At 42.7% G+C, this 18,329-nt stretch overlaps 1 protein-coding gene across 2 annotated transcripts in view; it reads left to right on the top strand.

Annotated features, from left to right (window-relative positions):
* The window catches only part of ME1 (malic enzyme 1), a 385,689-nt gene that overhangs the window by 297,748 nt on the left and 69,612 nt on the right, over positions 1 to 18,329 (top strand). For both annotated transcript variants that reach the window (XM_068281558.1, XM_068281557.1), the window contains exon 7: positions 3,834 to 3,943. In XM_068281558.1, coding sequence (XP_068137659.1) covers positions 3,834 to 3,943 — 110 coding nt within the window. The remainder of the gene's footprint in view (positions 1 to 3,833; positions 3,944 to 18,329) is intronic.

Raw genomic sequence — 18,329 nt, 5'->3', positions numbered from 1 at the left:
AGGAGCGGCTGCTCTGTGCGGCGATTGGCTGGCGGGACCACGTGATGCGGATCACGTGGTCTCCGCATCCCAGAGCACAAAAAAGGTGCACCAAGAGCTGCATAACGCAGCTCTAGGTAGCGTCCTGCTCCAACACCACCAGGCGTTGCGTTAGGGGCACGTTATGCGACCTATAACGTCCCCTAAAACGCAACGTCCTGGTGGGAAAGCAGCCTTACTCTTTCAGGCAGAGATTAAAAAAAGCAACACAGCACAGTTATTTATGTGCTAGGCACTGTACATACACGTCTATCTCATCATGTCACATGTCACCTCGGGTATCCTTTAAAAGTATTAGCCTCTCACTGACAATTTCTAGCTATCAACTCCTCATCTTCAGATCATGTGACCTATCTTTAACCACTTCACCACTGAGGGGTTTTACCCCCTGAGCACCAGAGCAATTTTCACCTTTCAGCGCTCCTACCATTCATTCGTCTATAACTTTATTATTACTTATCACAATGAAATGAACTATATTTTGTTTTTTCCGCCACCAATTAGGCTTTCTTTAGGTGGGACATTATGCCAAAAATTATTTTATTCTAAATGTGTTTTAATGGGAAAATAGGAAAAATGTGGGAAAAAAATTAATTATTTTTCAGTTTTCGGCCATTATAGTTTTTCAATAATGCATGCTGCTGTAATTAAAACCCATGAAATTTATTTGCCCTTTTGTCCCGGTTATAAAACCATTTAAATTATGTCCCTATCACAATGTTTGGCACCAATATTTTATTTGGAAATAAAGGTGCATTTTTTTCAGTTTTGCGTCCATCCCTAATTACAAGCCCATAGTTGTACCCTCCTGACATAAATATTTAAAAAGTTCAGTCCCTAAGGTAACTATTTATGTATTTTTTTTAATTGAAAATGTTTTAATTTTTTTTTCATTACAAAAAAAAAAAATGGGGAGTGTGGGAGTTAATGAGTTAATTTTTTGTGTATAACTAATTCATTTGTGTTTGAAAAATTTTTTTAGGGTGTAGTTTTACTATTTGGCCACAAGATGGCAACAGTAACTTTTTGTCTAATGCGACCTCCAAGCGTCCTTCCGGACGCTCGGAGGAAGTATAAGGAGGCTAGACACGTGAGTTTTTGTTCACAATGATCGCGCTGCCCATAGGAGAGCAGCGGATCATTGCGGGGCTTAGATCAACGAACGGGAATGGATTTTCCCGTTCATTGATCTCCGGGCGAGCGGGCGGCGGCGTGTTTACTAGCGGCGGGCAGCGTGTTTACGAGCGGGAGCGCGGGCAGCGGCGGGAGTGCGCAAAGTACGGATTTCTCCGTCCCTGGGGGTTAAAGGATGGAAAAAGGGACGGAGAAATTCGTACGGGCGGGGGTAGAGTGGTTAAAGACAGCATTTTAATTGCGCATGAAAAATGAACATTTTAGAGCTAAGGGTCTCAAATCAATGTATATTTAATTCTGTATCAAGATATGGGCTTTAACAACCATGTTTTAAGTAATAAGGGTCCATATGTCTAGCTATTGATACTTAAAGAGGAACTGTACAGAGATTTTTTTTAAATAAAACAAAGAAAAAGAGAGTGTGTTATGAGGAAAACAAGAAGAGATAAGTAAAAGAGAGAAAAAAAATCCTCTAACCCTATTAGTGTTTTATAGAAAAAGTGCCTCATGCAGCATGGGAGGAATCATGTAGCTATAGAAATAGATAATAGAGGGGGCTCGAGGGAGGATAAACTTTAAGGCTACTTTCCCATCAAGACGTTGCGTTTTAGTCCGGATCTTTTTAAGGATTCGGATCATTTGAATCGGATCATTGAAAAGATCCAGATCTTTGAACCGAATCATTTTACTAGGGAAGCAGACTGGGGGTGAAATGGTTAGCAGAACAGGACTTTCCCTGCACTGTACATTCTGTCTGTGCCTCTTTCCTCCAGACAGACATCCACTGTGAACCGAATCTTTAATTGTGATGATCCGGATGATTCGACTCACAAGAAAGATCTGGATCAAATGAATGATTCGTTCATGATCCGGACAACACTACAGTCCCACCACAAGTCTCCACAGTGCAGTGAATATTAATTAGCCATGTGGCTGGCAGCGGAGGAGGAGGGGAGACCTCCTCCTCCAACATTACTGAGCATGTGCAAATAGTCTAACGTGGCTTTAGCCCAGTATAACGTACAGCATGCAGCACTTTGTTTAAAAGTGCTGCGTTACTATCTAACGCAACGCATGCACTGTGAAACAGCACATTGATTTTACAGTGCTGTGAGTTAGGCTGCGTTACTGGCTGCCATATCATGTACTGATGCCTTGGAGAACCTGGGGTTCAATGATGGGAATGAGAGCAATGCATTTTTATTTAAATGAAAGTCTTTGAAGCTACAATGGTGCCTCCCCTTGCCGTGTGGGAGTAATACCTCAATCACCTGTATATAGGACAGGTATGAGGGGAGTGCACTATGCACTGTGCGTTTGTGAAGAAGCGTGCAACACACTCTCCTTGGAGAGCACAAAGAACTGAGATTAGGGGAAGGGTCGGGGAGAGCCAATCAGATGCGTTAAGAGGCTAGAAAGGGGCATTACGCAGGAGTACCTCTCCTTCTAAGGGCGCCCTTTCCCCTCTAGGCTTGTCCAACAAGATAGATGTTAGATTCCAGGTAGAGGGGCTGTGGGATGCAGGGGGCCCATGAGAGCATCCTTTAGATGGGAACATGCCTTTGTGTCCCATTTGTTCCCACAAGGCTGAGCATCAAGGGCTGAATTTGAATTAGGCTTAGGACTAACCTCACTGAGTGGGAGGGATTTCACTTTTTTAGCTGGATTTCCATTGGCTGTAGGACATTTTCCCCCTCTGATGACTGAATTTTCAATAAGAAACCTGCCAACAGGTTCACACTGGTGGCGAGTTCATTTCCACCTTACAGTTTATCTTTAAAGGACCACTATCGCGAAAACAAGTAGGCAGTTAAAATCTGACAGAACTGACAGATTTTGGGCCAGTCCATCTCCTCATCTCCTTAACTGCCAAAATAGTAAGAAACCAGCCAGCCTCCCTAATCACTTGCACACTATTTTGTCTCTTAAGGTCCGTACACACGCCGGACTGGAGGCAACGACGGGTCCGTCGTTGCCTCCCACTGGGTGGGCGTTCCAACGACAGTCCGGCGTGTGTACGCACTGTCGGCGGACTGATACGGCTGTTTCTGAGCGATCCTCCGGGCGGATCGCTCAGAAACAACCGTATCACTCCACCGACAGTGCGTACACACGCCGGACTGTCGTTGGAACGCCCACCCAGCGGGAGGCAACGACGGACCCGTCGTTGCCTCCAGTCCGGCGTGTGTACGGACCTTTAGACTTACCAACTGCTGTTCAGGAAATGCTTTTGAAAACCAAGAAAACCCTTAAAATCCCCTATAAGGAGATGAACTGGCCCAAAACCTGTCAACGTGTAAGATTTTAACTGCCTACTTTTTTTTGCGATAGTGGTCCTTTACATAGGATGCACATCTACAGTATGCAGCATCTATTTTAAAATATAGGATGATTTTATTTTGCTGCCATTGCACAAATGACTATAGGGAAACCAGCATATTACAAATATTTGCTGTAGCAGTGCTTGGTGCTTTAAAGTGCAAATATTACAATGACAGCATTCACTTGATAGATGATATGGTTGCTCCCTCATGCCAGGTGTTAAATGAAACATGGATTCTGATTGGCTGCATTTTAGCAACTGTACCTCCTATTTTACTTGCACCAGTATAAGAGTATACAGAATATGATGTGCCTAAGATGTCTGCTTTCTCTTCCAGGTATGGCATGACTTGCCTCATCCAATTTGAAGATTTTGCTAATGCCAATGCATTTCGTCTACTAAACAAGTATCGCAGCGAGTACTGCACTTTTAATGATGATATTCAAGGTAGGTAAAACTATAGGAGTCCTTGGTGTGCCTGTGGTAGAATGCTGTGGAGTTTTATTAGCAGCTTTGTAAATAATGCTCTACCAGCTTATTGTTTCCTATTGTCCTGTAGTGAACAATAAATGCATTCCTGAAGAAGAAAATGCAATAAAAACATACCAAATGCTTGATACAGCTAAATTCTAGTCTAAGTTACATTACTTGTACAAAAACACATTGTGGAATCATTGAATAATAATAATTTATCATACAGGAGGACATAAATGGGCGAGTAGCGATCCATTCAGATAAACCAGTAATGCACCTGGTCAGACTTTTGTGTAGTGTTATATAGGGCCTTTTGGTCTGCAATCATTTGCTTTTACAATCAGTACATTACAAATCTGTGCACCCATTGGCCAACCTGTCTCATTAGGTGAGAATTGCCTTTTACTATCCACATCTCAAATGTATAGAATGTCCCTGGAAAGACCAATGCCTTCACCGGTCTATAATTTATTTACTTAGTGGCATCATTACTTTTCTACGCATTATCTAAAAACACACCTAGAACTTTTCCTGCTAATTTTTTGCCTCTGTCATAATACCACACTGCTGTTTACAATGTTATTAATGACCGATCCTACTGATCCTACAAGGCAGAAATTATCTAGCACTTCAGTGTCTCCACCTACATGAATGAAGCCTCCCCTTTGCAACCTCCTGAATGGCAGTGCTTTTTACTGTCTGGAAATGTGTAGTGTTGTGTGGTAGAGAAGCAATGGACATACGTGAAAGGGTCCATGTGTATATATATATATATATATATATATATGTATATATATATATATATATATATATATATATATATATATATATATATATATATATATACAGTATATATATATATATACACAAATACAAAATATAAAAAAAGACATTCTAGATTTAAATGAATGAAACATTCTTATTAAATACTTTGTTCTTTACGTAGTTGAATGTGCTGACAACAAAATCACACAAGAATTATCAATGGAAATCAAATTTATCAACCTATGGTCTGGATTTGGAGCCACACTCAAAATTAATGTGGAAAAAAACACTAGAGGCTGATCCAACTGTGATGTAATATCCTTAAAACAAGACAAAATGAGGCCTGTAGTGTGTGTGGCCTCCACATGCCTGTACAACTTCCCTACAATGCCTGGGCATGCTCCCAATGAGGTTGCGAATGGTCTCCTGAGGGATCTACTCCCAGATGTGGACTAAAGCATCCACTCCTGGACAGTCTGTGGTGCAATTGGTGGATGGAGCAAGACATGATGTCCCAGATGTGCTCAATTGCATTCAGGTCTGGGGAATAAGCGGCCAGTCCATAGCATCAATGTCTTCGTCTTGCAGGAGCTGCTGACACACTCCAGCCACATGAGGTCTAGCATTGTCTTGCATTAGGAGGAACCCAGGGTCATCCACACCAGCATATGGTCTTACAAGGGGTCTGAGGATCTCATCTCTGTACCTAATGGCAGTCAGGCTACCTCTGGCAAGCACATGGAGGGCTGTGTGGCCCCGTAAAGAAATGCCACTCCACACCATTACCGGCCCACTGCCAAAAAGGCGATGCTGGAGGTGTTGCAGACAGCAGAACGTTCTCCACGGCATCTCCAGACTCTGTCATGTCTGTCACATGTGCTTAGTGTTAACCTGCTTTCATCTGTGAAGAGCACAGGGTGCCAGTGGCAAATTTTCCAATCTTGATGTTCTCTGGCAAATGCCAAACGTCCTGCATGGTGTTGGCCATGTTTTTTACATGGAACCAATAAAGATTAATTTTGGATGTGCCAGCTTTTTTCATTGTTGAATACTGCATAGAGGGCGTCATCCCTCTTTTCAGCTGTTGCACTCCCCTTAAAGACTATGGGTTTGATGCTTTAGTGAGTGCGAGACAATACTACCAATGTGGGGCCCTCATACCACCCTTATGGAGTCTGTTTCTGATCATTTGAGCAGAAACATGCATATTTGTGTCCCACTGGAGGTAATTTTTCAGGGCTCTGGCAGTGCTCCCCCTGGCGCAAAGGAGGAGGTAGCAGTTGAGCTGCTGGGTTGTTGCCCTCCTACTGCCTCCTCCATGTTTCCTGACGTAGTGGGCTGTCTCCTGGTAGTGCCTTCATGCTCAGGACACTATGCTGACAGAGACAGCAAATCTTCTTGCCACAGCTCGCGTTGATGTGCCATCCTGGATGAGCTGCACTACCTGAGCCACTTGTGTGGGTTGTAGAGCCTGTCTCATGATACTACTAGAGTGAAAACACCGCTAGCATTCAAAAGTGACAAAAACATCAGCCAGAAAGCATAGGAACTGAGATGTGGTCGGTGGTCACCACCTGCAGAACCACTCCTTTATTGGGGATGTTTTGCTAATTTCCTATAATTTCTACCTGTTGTCTACTCCATTTGCTCAACAGCATGTGAACAATCAGTGTTGCTACCTAAGTGGACAGTTTAATGTCACAGAAATCAGAGAAACGGAAATCCAAAAAATGGAAATTGGTATTGGCGTAAATCGAAATTCTAGCAGAATCAGAAATGGGCATTTCCGACCCTAATTATACTATTCAAAATCCAGTAAAATGTCATGTTGAAGTCAAAAAGTTTCATCCTGTCCAGACTCATAGCCATTGTCCATTTTGTATGTATATGGCTTGAATAATCTAACAGTATTGTTTTGAACACACTCAACGTCTTTGGCATTGCAGATAGACCTTTTATGTTATAGCAGACAAAGATCTAATGTGGATCATTAGCTTTTCTACCACACAGTGCACTCTATAATAAACACAAAATACAGGATAGTGTTCTTGCTTATTCATTCAGGAATTCTGCCAGCAGTTAAACTGCCTAAACACATTTGATTATGGCCAAATATAGATGAATGACTTGACTGGCCTCAGTTTGACTTGATACTTGTATGGGCCTGACTGCCTGACTGAGTGTATCCCATATAGGCAGATTGGGGAGGCAGTGTCTGAGGTTCAGAAGTTGTGCCCTGGGTGTCAGCGTAGGTCCTCAGTCCTGACATGCTTGTGGATGGAGTCACTGGAGAGTCAGAGGGTATTCTGAGAGGTGACAGCAAATGGAAATCAGAGGGCAGTCTTGTTGTGACAGCCCTGTTGATCACAGAGGAAAGTGTCAGAGTTGCCAAAGCCTGAGGACATTAGCTGTGTTTGGGCTGCTGCAATGTAATCCATTGGTGAAAATGGCAGAAACCCTGCACTGTGCAAATATCTAGCTCCTGCTTATTGGGCAGGTGTGTGACCTGAGGCCCTCCTGTTGGAATAGGCGAATGACACAGCTGTTGTGACCACCCATGCTGTGAAAGATGTATGTCATCTCTTCTCTCACTGTTAAAGATGGTTTGTGACGCTAACAGCAAATATGTGTCAAACCTGGGCAACAGAATTGGAGAATAGCTTTACCAAGAGGTGCATATCAGAATTGCCTGAAGCAGGCCATACTCACATTGATTTGAGATCTGCTACACATGAACACCTTCAGTAAGACATCTATCATCCTTGGGGTAGTTCAACATTATCTGATATAAACTCAATGAACAACACTTGAAGCAAACGCCCTTATTACATTTCCTATCAACAAAGAGCGGTAAAAAGCAATCTTTACTTCAAAATAACCTGCTATAGATACATGCTAGACTGAAAATTTTCTTCAAAGACACTCAATTAGAAGTGTCCCCACTGAAAGACTCCTGAGCCCATATACAATTCACTTTTTCTCCTGAGTTTTCTCCTGGGTGATATTAGCACACCTTGTCATAAAATGCCTCAAACAAGAAATTACTCAAAATAATTTTGATAATATCCTTTCACCAACTTTTAGGTACTTTTTCAATTGTAAAGTGCTTAAAAGTTGTTTTAAAGATAATATAAAACGTATGTCCTAGGAGATAACTGAGGAGAAAACGTTAATTGCATATGGGCCCTGGTGTGGAATTGCTCCAATGAGGAGAACTTTTTCGGAGGAGGCTGGGGCCCTCAAAAATCGGTTGAAAGGTAGAGGATAAACAAACAAAAACTGAAAGAGAGTAGCTGATCATATCCATGAAAATTAAAAATAAACCTGAGAAGAGACACATAACAAAACATACCACATTCCAAAAAATTCAAGGAATAAACTCCATAAAGAGTCACAGCAACTCCTTAAAACTCCTAAACATAAAACAAGCCCAATCAATAAGCAGAATACTGTGGTTTAGTGATCTGAATTTTGGGGTGAAAGGAAGATATGAAAGCAGGACAGATAATATAATAAATAATATAACATTACTAAAACTAATACTAATACTAATTGCTTTTGGTTCATACAGGTTCTGAAAGGGGGGGGGGGGGGGGATTGGATGGTGAGAGTAAGGGGGGGGGGAATGTCTGAAAGCCAAGAGTGGAGGCTGCCATATTACGGTGTCACCAGTCTAGGCAACTATGCCATCATCTGTTATCCCCAAAGAGACATCAAAAGAGTGGGCGGGGGAAAGAGAGAGGAAGGGGAAGGTAAATTTCTGGATCAATATTATAATTGCTATTTGCGAAAGCCACCTCTAGGTATTGATATAAAAAATACAGATGTTTCTTTGCTTAATTGAAAAACACTGGTACACGATTCTACAAACAAAATCACCTTGACAAAGCACTATGTGAGAAGATAACATTGGTTTATGGATACAACCAGAAAAAGACTGAGCTGAGGTATCCTGCCAACCAGGCTAACCAGGCCCTTGGCATTTTACACATACCGTAACCCAATCTGCTGGCTAAAAGGGAGTAGGGCAGCATCATGCCAATACAACAGAGTAACTGGGGATACTCTTTTCTAAAAAAGTCTAGCTGTACATAATCACCAAGTTGAGGTCTGTCGTCAGGGGGTGTCAGTAATGCCAGCTACCTAGGATTTACAGTAAACATTAATTATTCATTATTACTTTTTTTTTTAAAAAAAACATTCTTTTTACCTTCTTATCTTGTAATGTGTGACAAAATTAGACCTTGAATATAATTAGAAAGTGCTGCAAGCGAATATATTGAAGACATTGGATACATTCATCTCTCTTTGGGTTTAGTAAAGATTTACTTAATCTGTACGGTGTATAGTGTATGGTCACCGTGTATGTGTGGCTGATACGTGTGTGTGTGTATATATAGACTTTGTATAGCTGCTTGTGAATCATAAAAAGCCCTTCAGGGCCCCCACAATAGCTGTAGGAATATTTTTTATTTGGATTTAAAGAGAAACTCCAACCTAGAATTGAACTTTATCCCAATCAGTAGCTGATACCCCCTTTTACATGAGAAATATAATGCTTTTCACAAACAGACCATCAGGGGGTGCTGTATGACTGATTTTGTGCTGAAACCCCTCCCACAAGAAGCTCTGGGACCACGGTACTTTGGGCAGTTTTTTACAATGTAACAAGGTTCACAGACAGGAAATAGCTGTTTACAGCTGTCTCTAACAGCCAAAACAGCTATGAGCAGCTACATAACCTGCCCACTGTAAAAATGTCACCATGTAATAAATGCCAGAATGTAAATCGGGGAGAGGAAAGATTTTACAATGAGCAAACACTGACTAAATAATTTATACATAATTATGGTAAAAAATTAAGCACTTTTTTTACTACATTATTTTCACTGGAGTTCTTCTTTAAATGATAGAGGAGGGTGATGGTGACTTTATGCTGATAGGAATATTTTGTGCGCTTAAAATGTAATGTTATTACATAGTTCCTTGTGACCAGTGTGTATCTATAGAACATTATCTGACATCCTCTAAGAGGTTCTCCTCAATAATGTTTAGTCCAAATTTATTTTAGTCTTCTAAGGCTAGAAAATATAAGTGACACTGCAAGCCTGACCTGGATTTAGGAAACGAGATCTGCTGTTAGATGGCAAAAGTATGCAGGGCTCATCTGGGTCGTATCAAACAATAGCCAGGGTTGCTGGAAGATTAGTGAAATACAGTAGTAGAGTCCCGGCTATCCAGAACTCAACTAACCAGAAGTCTCAACCAACCAGCACAAATTGCCGGCAGTACTCACAGTAGTGAAGGCCAGCATCTTAGGCTGTTTGTTGGCTCTGATGTGCTTAGAGATTGGGTTCTACAGCTCCCCCGAGCTTAATACACTTTCAGTTAGTGTATTTTAGCATTTAATACAGAGTTCATGGTATTTATATAGAACTAGTGACTTAGCACGTTTAAAAACTGGCTAGGTCTGTCCCTAATGCGCCACGCGCACGGGCGCGCGTGCGCGCCCACCCGTCGCGCTCGACGCACACACGGCCGCGCCTTCTGGCCCCGTCCTCCTCCGGCTCTCGGCAGTGTTTCTGCGTCCCTGCACATGCGCAGTGCACAAAAAGCACTGACGGACGGACATGGGATGCAGGGACACTTGCATTTTTTTGTATAGGATTGGGTATAGTATTGCATTAGCTGGGCCTATTTTTAACAGTGAGTCTCCAGCAACCAGAAAGCACATGTATCTGGCATCAGCCGATCCCCATCGGTGCCAAATAACTGAGACTCTACAGTACTTGTTGTGTGATTACAATCTTCTCCATGCATTCACATTGAGAACATTTTTAATAAATGCAAACCAACGTGGATTTCTTCTAACCCTTTTTTGGGCTCAAACCCACTAGAGCGATTTTGTGAGTGTTTAGGGAGCGACTCAAAACGCTAGCATTTGCCTAAACGCTCAGCTAATGTTAATGGATGAGCCAAATTCCACTGGAGCGATTGCGATGATCAAAATCGCAAACGCAGGACATGCAACATTTTTAGCGTTTGCGGTTAGCGTCAGCATTTCTGCAATGTAAAGTATATAAACGCTGGCATAATCACTCGTCAAAACCTACACAGAGCGATTTTGCTAACGTTTTAAAATTACTACACGCTGTAAAAAAATTTAAATGAGTTGAAAGGACCAATCACAGTTAAAAACGCTAATCAATACACAATCGCTGGCAAAACGTTTACACTTTTTAAAATCACTACCAAAATCGCCAGAAAACGCTCATGAAATCGCTTACAAAACGCTCATACAAATCACTAGCGATTGCGATTAGCGATTTGTAGCGGGTTTCAGGCCTTACTGCTGGTGTGGGATGGTGACTGAAACCACATGATCATCTCACTAGGCTTTCATGTTTAGTTATGTTACTCTGAGTTCTCTAGCCTTGGAGGAATTCAATGAAACAATCCTCATCACTATTCTGCAGTCTCTTATGACTGTTTTGTTCTGCTGATGAAAATAACTTATGAGTGTAGAAGGGTGTGAGTGCATTTGGGGCTTCACACCACATCTATGTTTCATATCACAGATGAGTTATTATTTGAAATAATATTGTTAATAGATGTAAATAGAATATTGAAGGACTAGTGCTTGATTTATAAGCTCCCAGATGGGTGATCATTCACTTTTTCTTAGCTTTCATCCTAAGCTGTTTCCACATACAGCATTCTACATGAATAAGGGTGGGGAACCACAATCCCATAATAACTCACATGGAGATAGAAAATGGATATTTGGGAAAAATAAACATTTCAAATGCTTATGATTTATGCAAACTTACTATAGCATTATATTTTAAGATTCATCAAAATATTTCAGTGAAAGCAAAAAACCACAGGCTTGCAGGATAAAAAAACTATGCTACATAATTCAACTTTATTTAGATACACTTTAACAAACTCTATAAATCGATAATAATAATAATAATAATAATAAATTCAACTACATCAAAGCTATCTGGGACTTTTGACAAGGGTTCTGGTCCAGTATAATAATCATGACTGGGCTGATGTTCCAGAGGGTCAGCCTCTGGGGCAGAGCTGTGAAGACGGAGCATGAACCCCTCCCCCCCTTCCCCTGGGTGATTGCCATGTGGCCTGCTCCCACCCCAATGCCCCCTACTCTTAGCTGTGGTAAAGGCAGAGCCACAAGCAGAGCATGCTGGAGAAGCTTCTTGCCTCTTTTACCTATACTGGGGGGAAATTGGGGGGGGGAGGGGGGGGGAAAGAACCCACCTGGGGATACATCTGACTGACTACCCTTACTAGGAGGGAACCTACCAAACATGGGGATGAGAACCCACCTTTTCAAACCAGTTGATTTCGGCACAGCTGCATGCCTGTTTTCGGACGCCTTACAAATAGTAAAAAAAGACCACTTTACTTACGGTAAAGTCTTTTCCAGTAGTCATGAGGACAGCACCCCTGGATGAGACCTGTCTCCCTCCCCACTGTGGACAGGAAACTGTTAAAAGAAGAATTTGCATAAGCAATAGGCAGCCACATATAAGATACTACACCTGACACAGTACCTCAGTTAATAAAAAGATGACACGGACATTTAATGATGCTTACACAAACTTATTTCTCTTTCCTACCCAAATAAGGGCGGGTTGCAGGGGTGCTGTCCTCATGACTACTGGAAAAGACTTTACCGTAAGTAAAGTGGTCTTTCCCAGAACGTCATTTCGGACAGCACCCCTGGATGAGACGATATACAAGAGTTAAAACCTTAGGGTGGGACCACAGCTTGCAAAACTTTCCTTCTGAAGGATAACCCTGCAGAGGCAGATACATTAAGGCGATAGTGCTTTACAAACGTATTGTGACTTGACCAGGTCGCAGCTCTGCAGATCTGATCTATAGAGGCCCCTGCCCTCTCTGCCCAGGAAGTCGAAATTCCTCTTGTGGAATGAGCCATGATAGAATTGAATTGCTTCCCCTGTGTCTGATATGCTAATGAAATAGCCCAAACAAATGTATAATCTGTGTAGGATTTAATTAAGGAAGATTTCTCCCAATTAATGATCCAACCTAGATCTTGTAGTAAGACTATTGTCGTAACAATCTGATCTCTTACCGAATTGGGAGATGTCCACCAAAACAGAAAGTCAAGGTAACCCAAAATGTTAACCTTTCTCTGTCTAAGTGTAGCCAGAACCCCAGACATTACCTTCATAAACAACCCTGGAGCTGAGGATAATCCGAAGGGCAAAGCATTAAACTGATACATTCTTACCTCTTCCTCCATCTGGATGGCAAACCTTAAGCATTATTGAGAAGTCAGATGTATCGGTAATTGAAGATACGCATCTTTTCAGTCTAGAAAGGCTAGGAAATCGTCCTTCTGTAAAAGATGAATAATAGATCAAATCCATCCTGAATTTTCTGTATTTTACCTTCTGGTTTAGACTCTTTAAATTTAGTATGAACTGATAATTTCCCTGTAGCTCCTTTACTAGAAAAAACACAGGGCAATAGAATCCCTGTCCTCTGACATTTCGGTACTTCTCAAATTACCCTTTTTTTCCTAAACAGGGAAAGGACTTTCGATTGTAGGGCTGAAAACTTTATTTGGTCCTGCAAGCGGGGAGTAATGCAAAAGCTCTTAAAAGGAGGCTGGCTGCACTCTATTCTGTATCCCTCCAAAAAAAAAAAAAAAAACACCTTAAAGGCTCTTTCCCACTAAGACGTTGCGTTAGATGCGACGCTAAGGTCACATAACGTGCCCCCAGCGCAACGCATGTGAGCTTTGAAGTTGGATGCTATTTAGAGCCACGTTATGCGTCTCCTGATGGGTCTGTGATGCGTACTTTTTGACGCATACTATCGGACGAAAACGGCACATGCGGCAAAGACTGTGGAGACCACGTGATCGGAAAACTCCGCATCACGTGGTCCTGCCAGCCAATAAGCGGCCGCTCCAGGAAGTTAACACTGCAGTGCATATTAATAAGTCATGTGGATGGCCACAACAGCGGACTCTCCCCTCCTCTCCTGCAAGAAAAAACAAAAAAACACACATTATTGAGCATATGCAAACAGTCTAATGCGGCTAAAACCGTGTATAACGCACAGCATGATGCACTTTCTTTAAACGTCCAGCGTTAGGGTGTAACACAACGTGGGCACTGTGAACAGCCCATTGATTTTTCATTACTGTGAGCTGGGCTGCGTTACAAGCTGCTCTAACCTGCGCCTGTAACGTCCCACTGTGAAAAGCCTAAATAACCAATATTTTGTGCACTGTAGTTGCCATGTTTTGAAATTTGCAATTCTCCATCTCACTGGAATACTAGCGTCATTGCTTATCTGACTTCTTAGTAAAAGTGAAGTTGGACTTAGGGCCGGTTCACATTACAAACGCGGACGGCCACGCATGCGGAACGCAACGCGTACGACGTTGCGTGGCTGATCCCATCACTGAAAAGTGAATGGGACAGCCGCGCGTTTTTTGCTAAATCTGCGTGCAGCATGCGTTCCCGGACCGCACAGGTCCGGAACTCATGCGGTGAGAACATCAGGCAGTGCACTCTATGCACTGTCTGATGTCGTGCGTGTTGGCCTTCTGCACGCGTTTCCAAAACGCAGCTGGAAACGTGTGCAGTCTGAACAGGCCCTTAGGCTTCTGTGACTTGTAGAGAGCCCATCTCCTGCCCTTAGAGGACTAGGGATCTGACTTATTCTTAGAAGGAGGGACGAAAGGACCGTTTACTTTGAAAAGGTCCTTTCTTAAAGGAATACTATCAATACCCAAGTGTTCTAAAATGACAGTGTGCAAATAATGTCTAAGTAGCTGTGTAAACATTTTCGTACTTTTCATGTTAAATATCAGAGGCAAAAGCTGTAATTTATTGAGGGTAGGATTTAGCTATATTGGGACAAATCAATTGCAGAAGGGGTGTCTACTTCAATGCACAGCCAGAGTTGCATATCAGACTACAGGAAGCAAATATCAAACAAACTCTGAAAGTATTTTGCTAACAGTAAACAAAGAAGTTGCTACTAAAATGTATACACCAGTACTTAGCAACACTTCCCAAACAATTCCTGTGTCAATTGAAAATGTGAATCGATAGAATTCCTTTAACAGGAATTCTTTTTTTTTTTTTTTTTTTTTAACATGTGTGTCTGCCGTTCTGTCTAGAGGGTTGTCTAACTGACTCAAACAGCAGACCCCCTTCACAAGGTACACCACATAACTTGATTTTGAAGAATTGTCATCATTCCAAGTTTTTACCCATACACCTCTTCTGGCTGAATTAACTAATGCCGTAGTTCTGGCCATAAGTTTAACCGTATCATCTGAAGCGTCCACTAGATAATTGGAAGCATTCCAAACTTTGGGGAAATCATTCAAAATTTCCCAGAAATCCTCAAAAAAGTAGGTCAGTTTTGTTTGATACCCTTGAAAAATATGGTTCTAATTTAGGTGGGGTTCCCAAAAACCCTGATCTTCAGGAGAAAAACAACATTTAGATAATGATCTGGGCCAAAAAAAAACCTTTTCCTAGGATTATCCCACTCCTTAATCCTAATCTTAAAAGTAGAATGGACTGGAATAAACCGAGAATGAGGATCCGCCAAACTCTCATACATTTGATCCAAAGGTGTCAAAGATTTCTGCTCAGACTTAATATCTATTAGTAAGTCTTTCATTAATTCAGGAAAAAACATTGCGGTTAGGGCTCTTTTCCACTATGAAATGCGATCGCAACAACATTTGCGATCCCAATCGTACTTCAATTTCCACTATGCGATTGCGCTACTATACTTCTAGTACAGCTCAATTGCATACAATGCAGGAGGATGACGATTGTGCTTTGTCCAAATCGCATCGCAATCAGATTGCACTAATGGAAATTGCTGCTGCAGTTTCCATTAGTTTAACGTACCTCGTGATCAGAATCAAATCTTAACTCGCAGGGTAATGAAAAAAAGGCCCTTAGTCAGTTTTACTCAAATCTTCCTCCTAGTTTGATACATTTTCTCTGTGCAGAGAGAGTTACTATAAAGGAGGCAGCCCCAGCATTCCTTTACATGTGCATTTTTGTTTAAATTGCCTCTCCTTGCCCTGAATCTGTCTAGTTCTTTTAAACAATCTATTTAATTGCTGCAGCTTAGAAGAACTTCAAGAATGTTACACATGCAGGCTTTCTGATGTGAAATTTATCTGAAAACAGGTACCCAAGGGGTTAAAAACACAGCCTGGGTATTCTGGGATGCAGTTTGTTCTGCTCTCACTGCAGCTGCCAGGGAGGTCTGTCTCTCCATTAGCTTGCCTGTTATGGCTGGCTTATCGCCTTCTCTAAACAGCCAGGGTTTCTCTGCTCACATTTGCCTGCTTTAATTTTTATGAATTAACCTTCAGTGACCTGTGTGATAATCTCCACACAAGGTGTTCCCGCACCTGCTCAGGAATTATAGATTTTCATGCGGACACAGGTTTTATGAATGCACACTTTACTAAATGGTGGGTAAAGTCAGCTGTTTTGAGCATTACCGCATGCAGGAATGCTCAATAAATAGAGGCCTATGTCTCTTGGAAGCAGGAGGCATAGTTAGAGGTGCAGACAACATAGGAGATGATGGATTAGCTATAACAGGTAGATAAGCCATAGCAGTACTAGTCCCAGGCCCATCTGAAGCAGCTGAGGCGGTAGAAGCAATAGCAGAATCTTTAATTTCCTATTGCTGTGGACCTTCTCTGTACAATACTGGCACCATTTCCATTCAGAGTTGCCAATCCATGCTGACTGGACTGAGTAGAAGATTTTTCAGACTTTTCAACCTTCTCAGTCTTATGTCTTTTGGGTATAAAACATAATAAACGATAGCCAGCCATTAGACAAATCCCTCTATACATAACATACATCCAGCAAAGCAGAAGAAACATAATCACATCTACTTGCCAGAGAGGGATCCTGGGCAGATTCAGCAGATTGTGCAGGAGCTGACCCAGAGGCGTCCTCCATGATCCCAGCCACAAACCAGAGTGCATCATGGACTCTACAAACTTATAGCTGTGCTGCTGATTTGATGCAGCTGATCCAATTATGCATGCGGCCCCTGCCGGCTAAGCATATGCTTAATCAGCTTCTTACCTTAAGGAATCAGCTGTATGCCGATTCCTAATCACCGCCGCGGCCCCTGCCGCCCGGCTCAGACTTCAGATCACGTGGGACGCCAGCGCGTGACTACTTCCGGTTCAACCGGAAGTGAACTCTCTCCAATGCACGCACATGCGCGCATAAAGTTGCTGCCTCCGATGGAGAAGCCTCCTCCACGCTGCAGGGCTCCTGACTGTTCACTGAACAGCGCTGCTTGGAGCCCTGGAAAACGCTGCCCCTGCCGCCTGACATGGATGGCACTCCTGGAGACCTCTCCCATGCATCCCGTCCGGGACAGGAAACTAAACTGAGGTACTGTGTCAGGTGTAGTATCTTATATGTGGCTGCCTATTGCTTATGCAAATTCTTCTTTTAACAGTTTCCTGTCCACAGTGGGGAGGGAGACAGGTCTCATCCAGGGGTGCTGTCCGAAATGACGTTCTGGGAAAAAAGAAGAGTAATTTGGCCTCCAGCAGCTTTCACTCTGTGCTGAGATGGCCCAAGCTGAGAATGAATAGACTCCCCACCTTATACTGGAGGTACACCTGGCTACCTATACTGGGGGGGGGGGGCACTACCTAGTATGGGGGGCCTAGCTAATACCGGGGGCACATCTGTCTACCTATACTGGGGGAGCCTACTTAATACCGGAGGGCACACCTGGCTACCTATATTGGGTTTGGACCTACTTTATACTGGGGGCACATCTGGCTATCTACTGTTTATTGGGTGGGGGCAGGGCCAGGAGCCTGATGATGGAAAGGCGCCTCCCTCCCTCCTCCCCATGCAGATTTTTGATGAGAGTGTAAATGAGAGGTTACTCATACTGCTTTTGGTATTCCACTGATGAGATCTCCCTTCAGTCAGGGGCACCTCTAGCTACCTAACTACTTAATACTGAGGGTACTTCTGGCTACCTAATACTAAGGGGCACATGTAGCTACCTATGACGGGCAAAGGAAGTAAGGGGAAAAGTGACCGATTGGCCAGCCAACACACTTGCAGTACAGTTTGGTGGGGGTTTCTAGGTTCAAGGAGGGCGAAGTCCAAGGTGCCAGGACGTCTGTACCTATAGGCTCCTGTGAGGTAAATCCGGGCCTGGGTGGGGGGCTACCTAAAACTTTGAGCACATCTGGCTAGCTAATACTGTGGGCACATCTGGTTAATTATACTGGGGGACCATCTGCTACCTAACATGGGATGGGCACAGTTCAGGAGAGGGACCCACTCTGGAATCTCTGTCTCTGGAGCTGAAGAACTATTGTTAATTAGATATTTAAAAAAATGATCTAGTCCATTTTATCATATTTTCTGTGACTGTCTTTCAAGTAGTTTATTCAAGTAGTAGGTTAAGAGTGGCACACCATTACTTTAAGGTAGTCAGAGTGCATAACCAAGGTGGCAAGCCAAACCACCATGCATCAGCTAGCAATGTG

Source organism: Hyperolius riggenbachi, chromosome 4 (assembly GCF_040937935.1).
Source record: "Hyperolius riggenbachi isolate aHypRig1 chromosome 4, aHypRig1.pri, whole genome shotgun sequence".
NCBI lineage: Eukaryota > Metazoa > Chordata > Amphibia > Anura > Hyperoliidae > Hyperolius > Hyperolius riggenbachi.
This window is presented reverse-complemented; position numbering and strand designations above follow the sequence as displayed.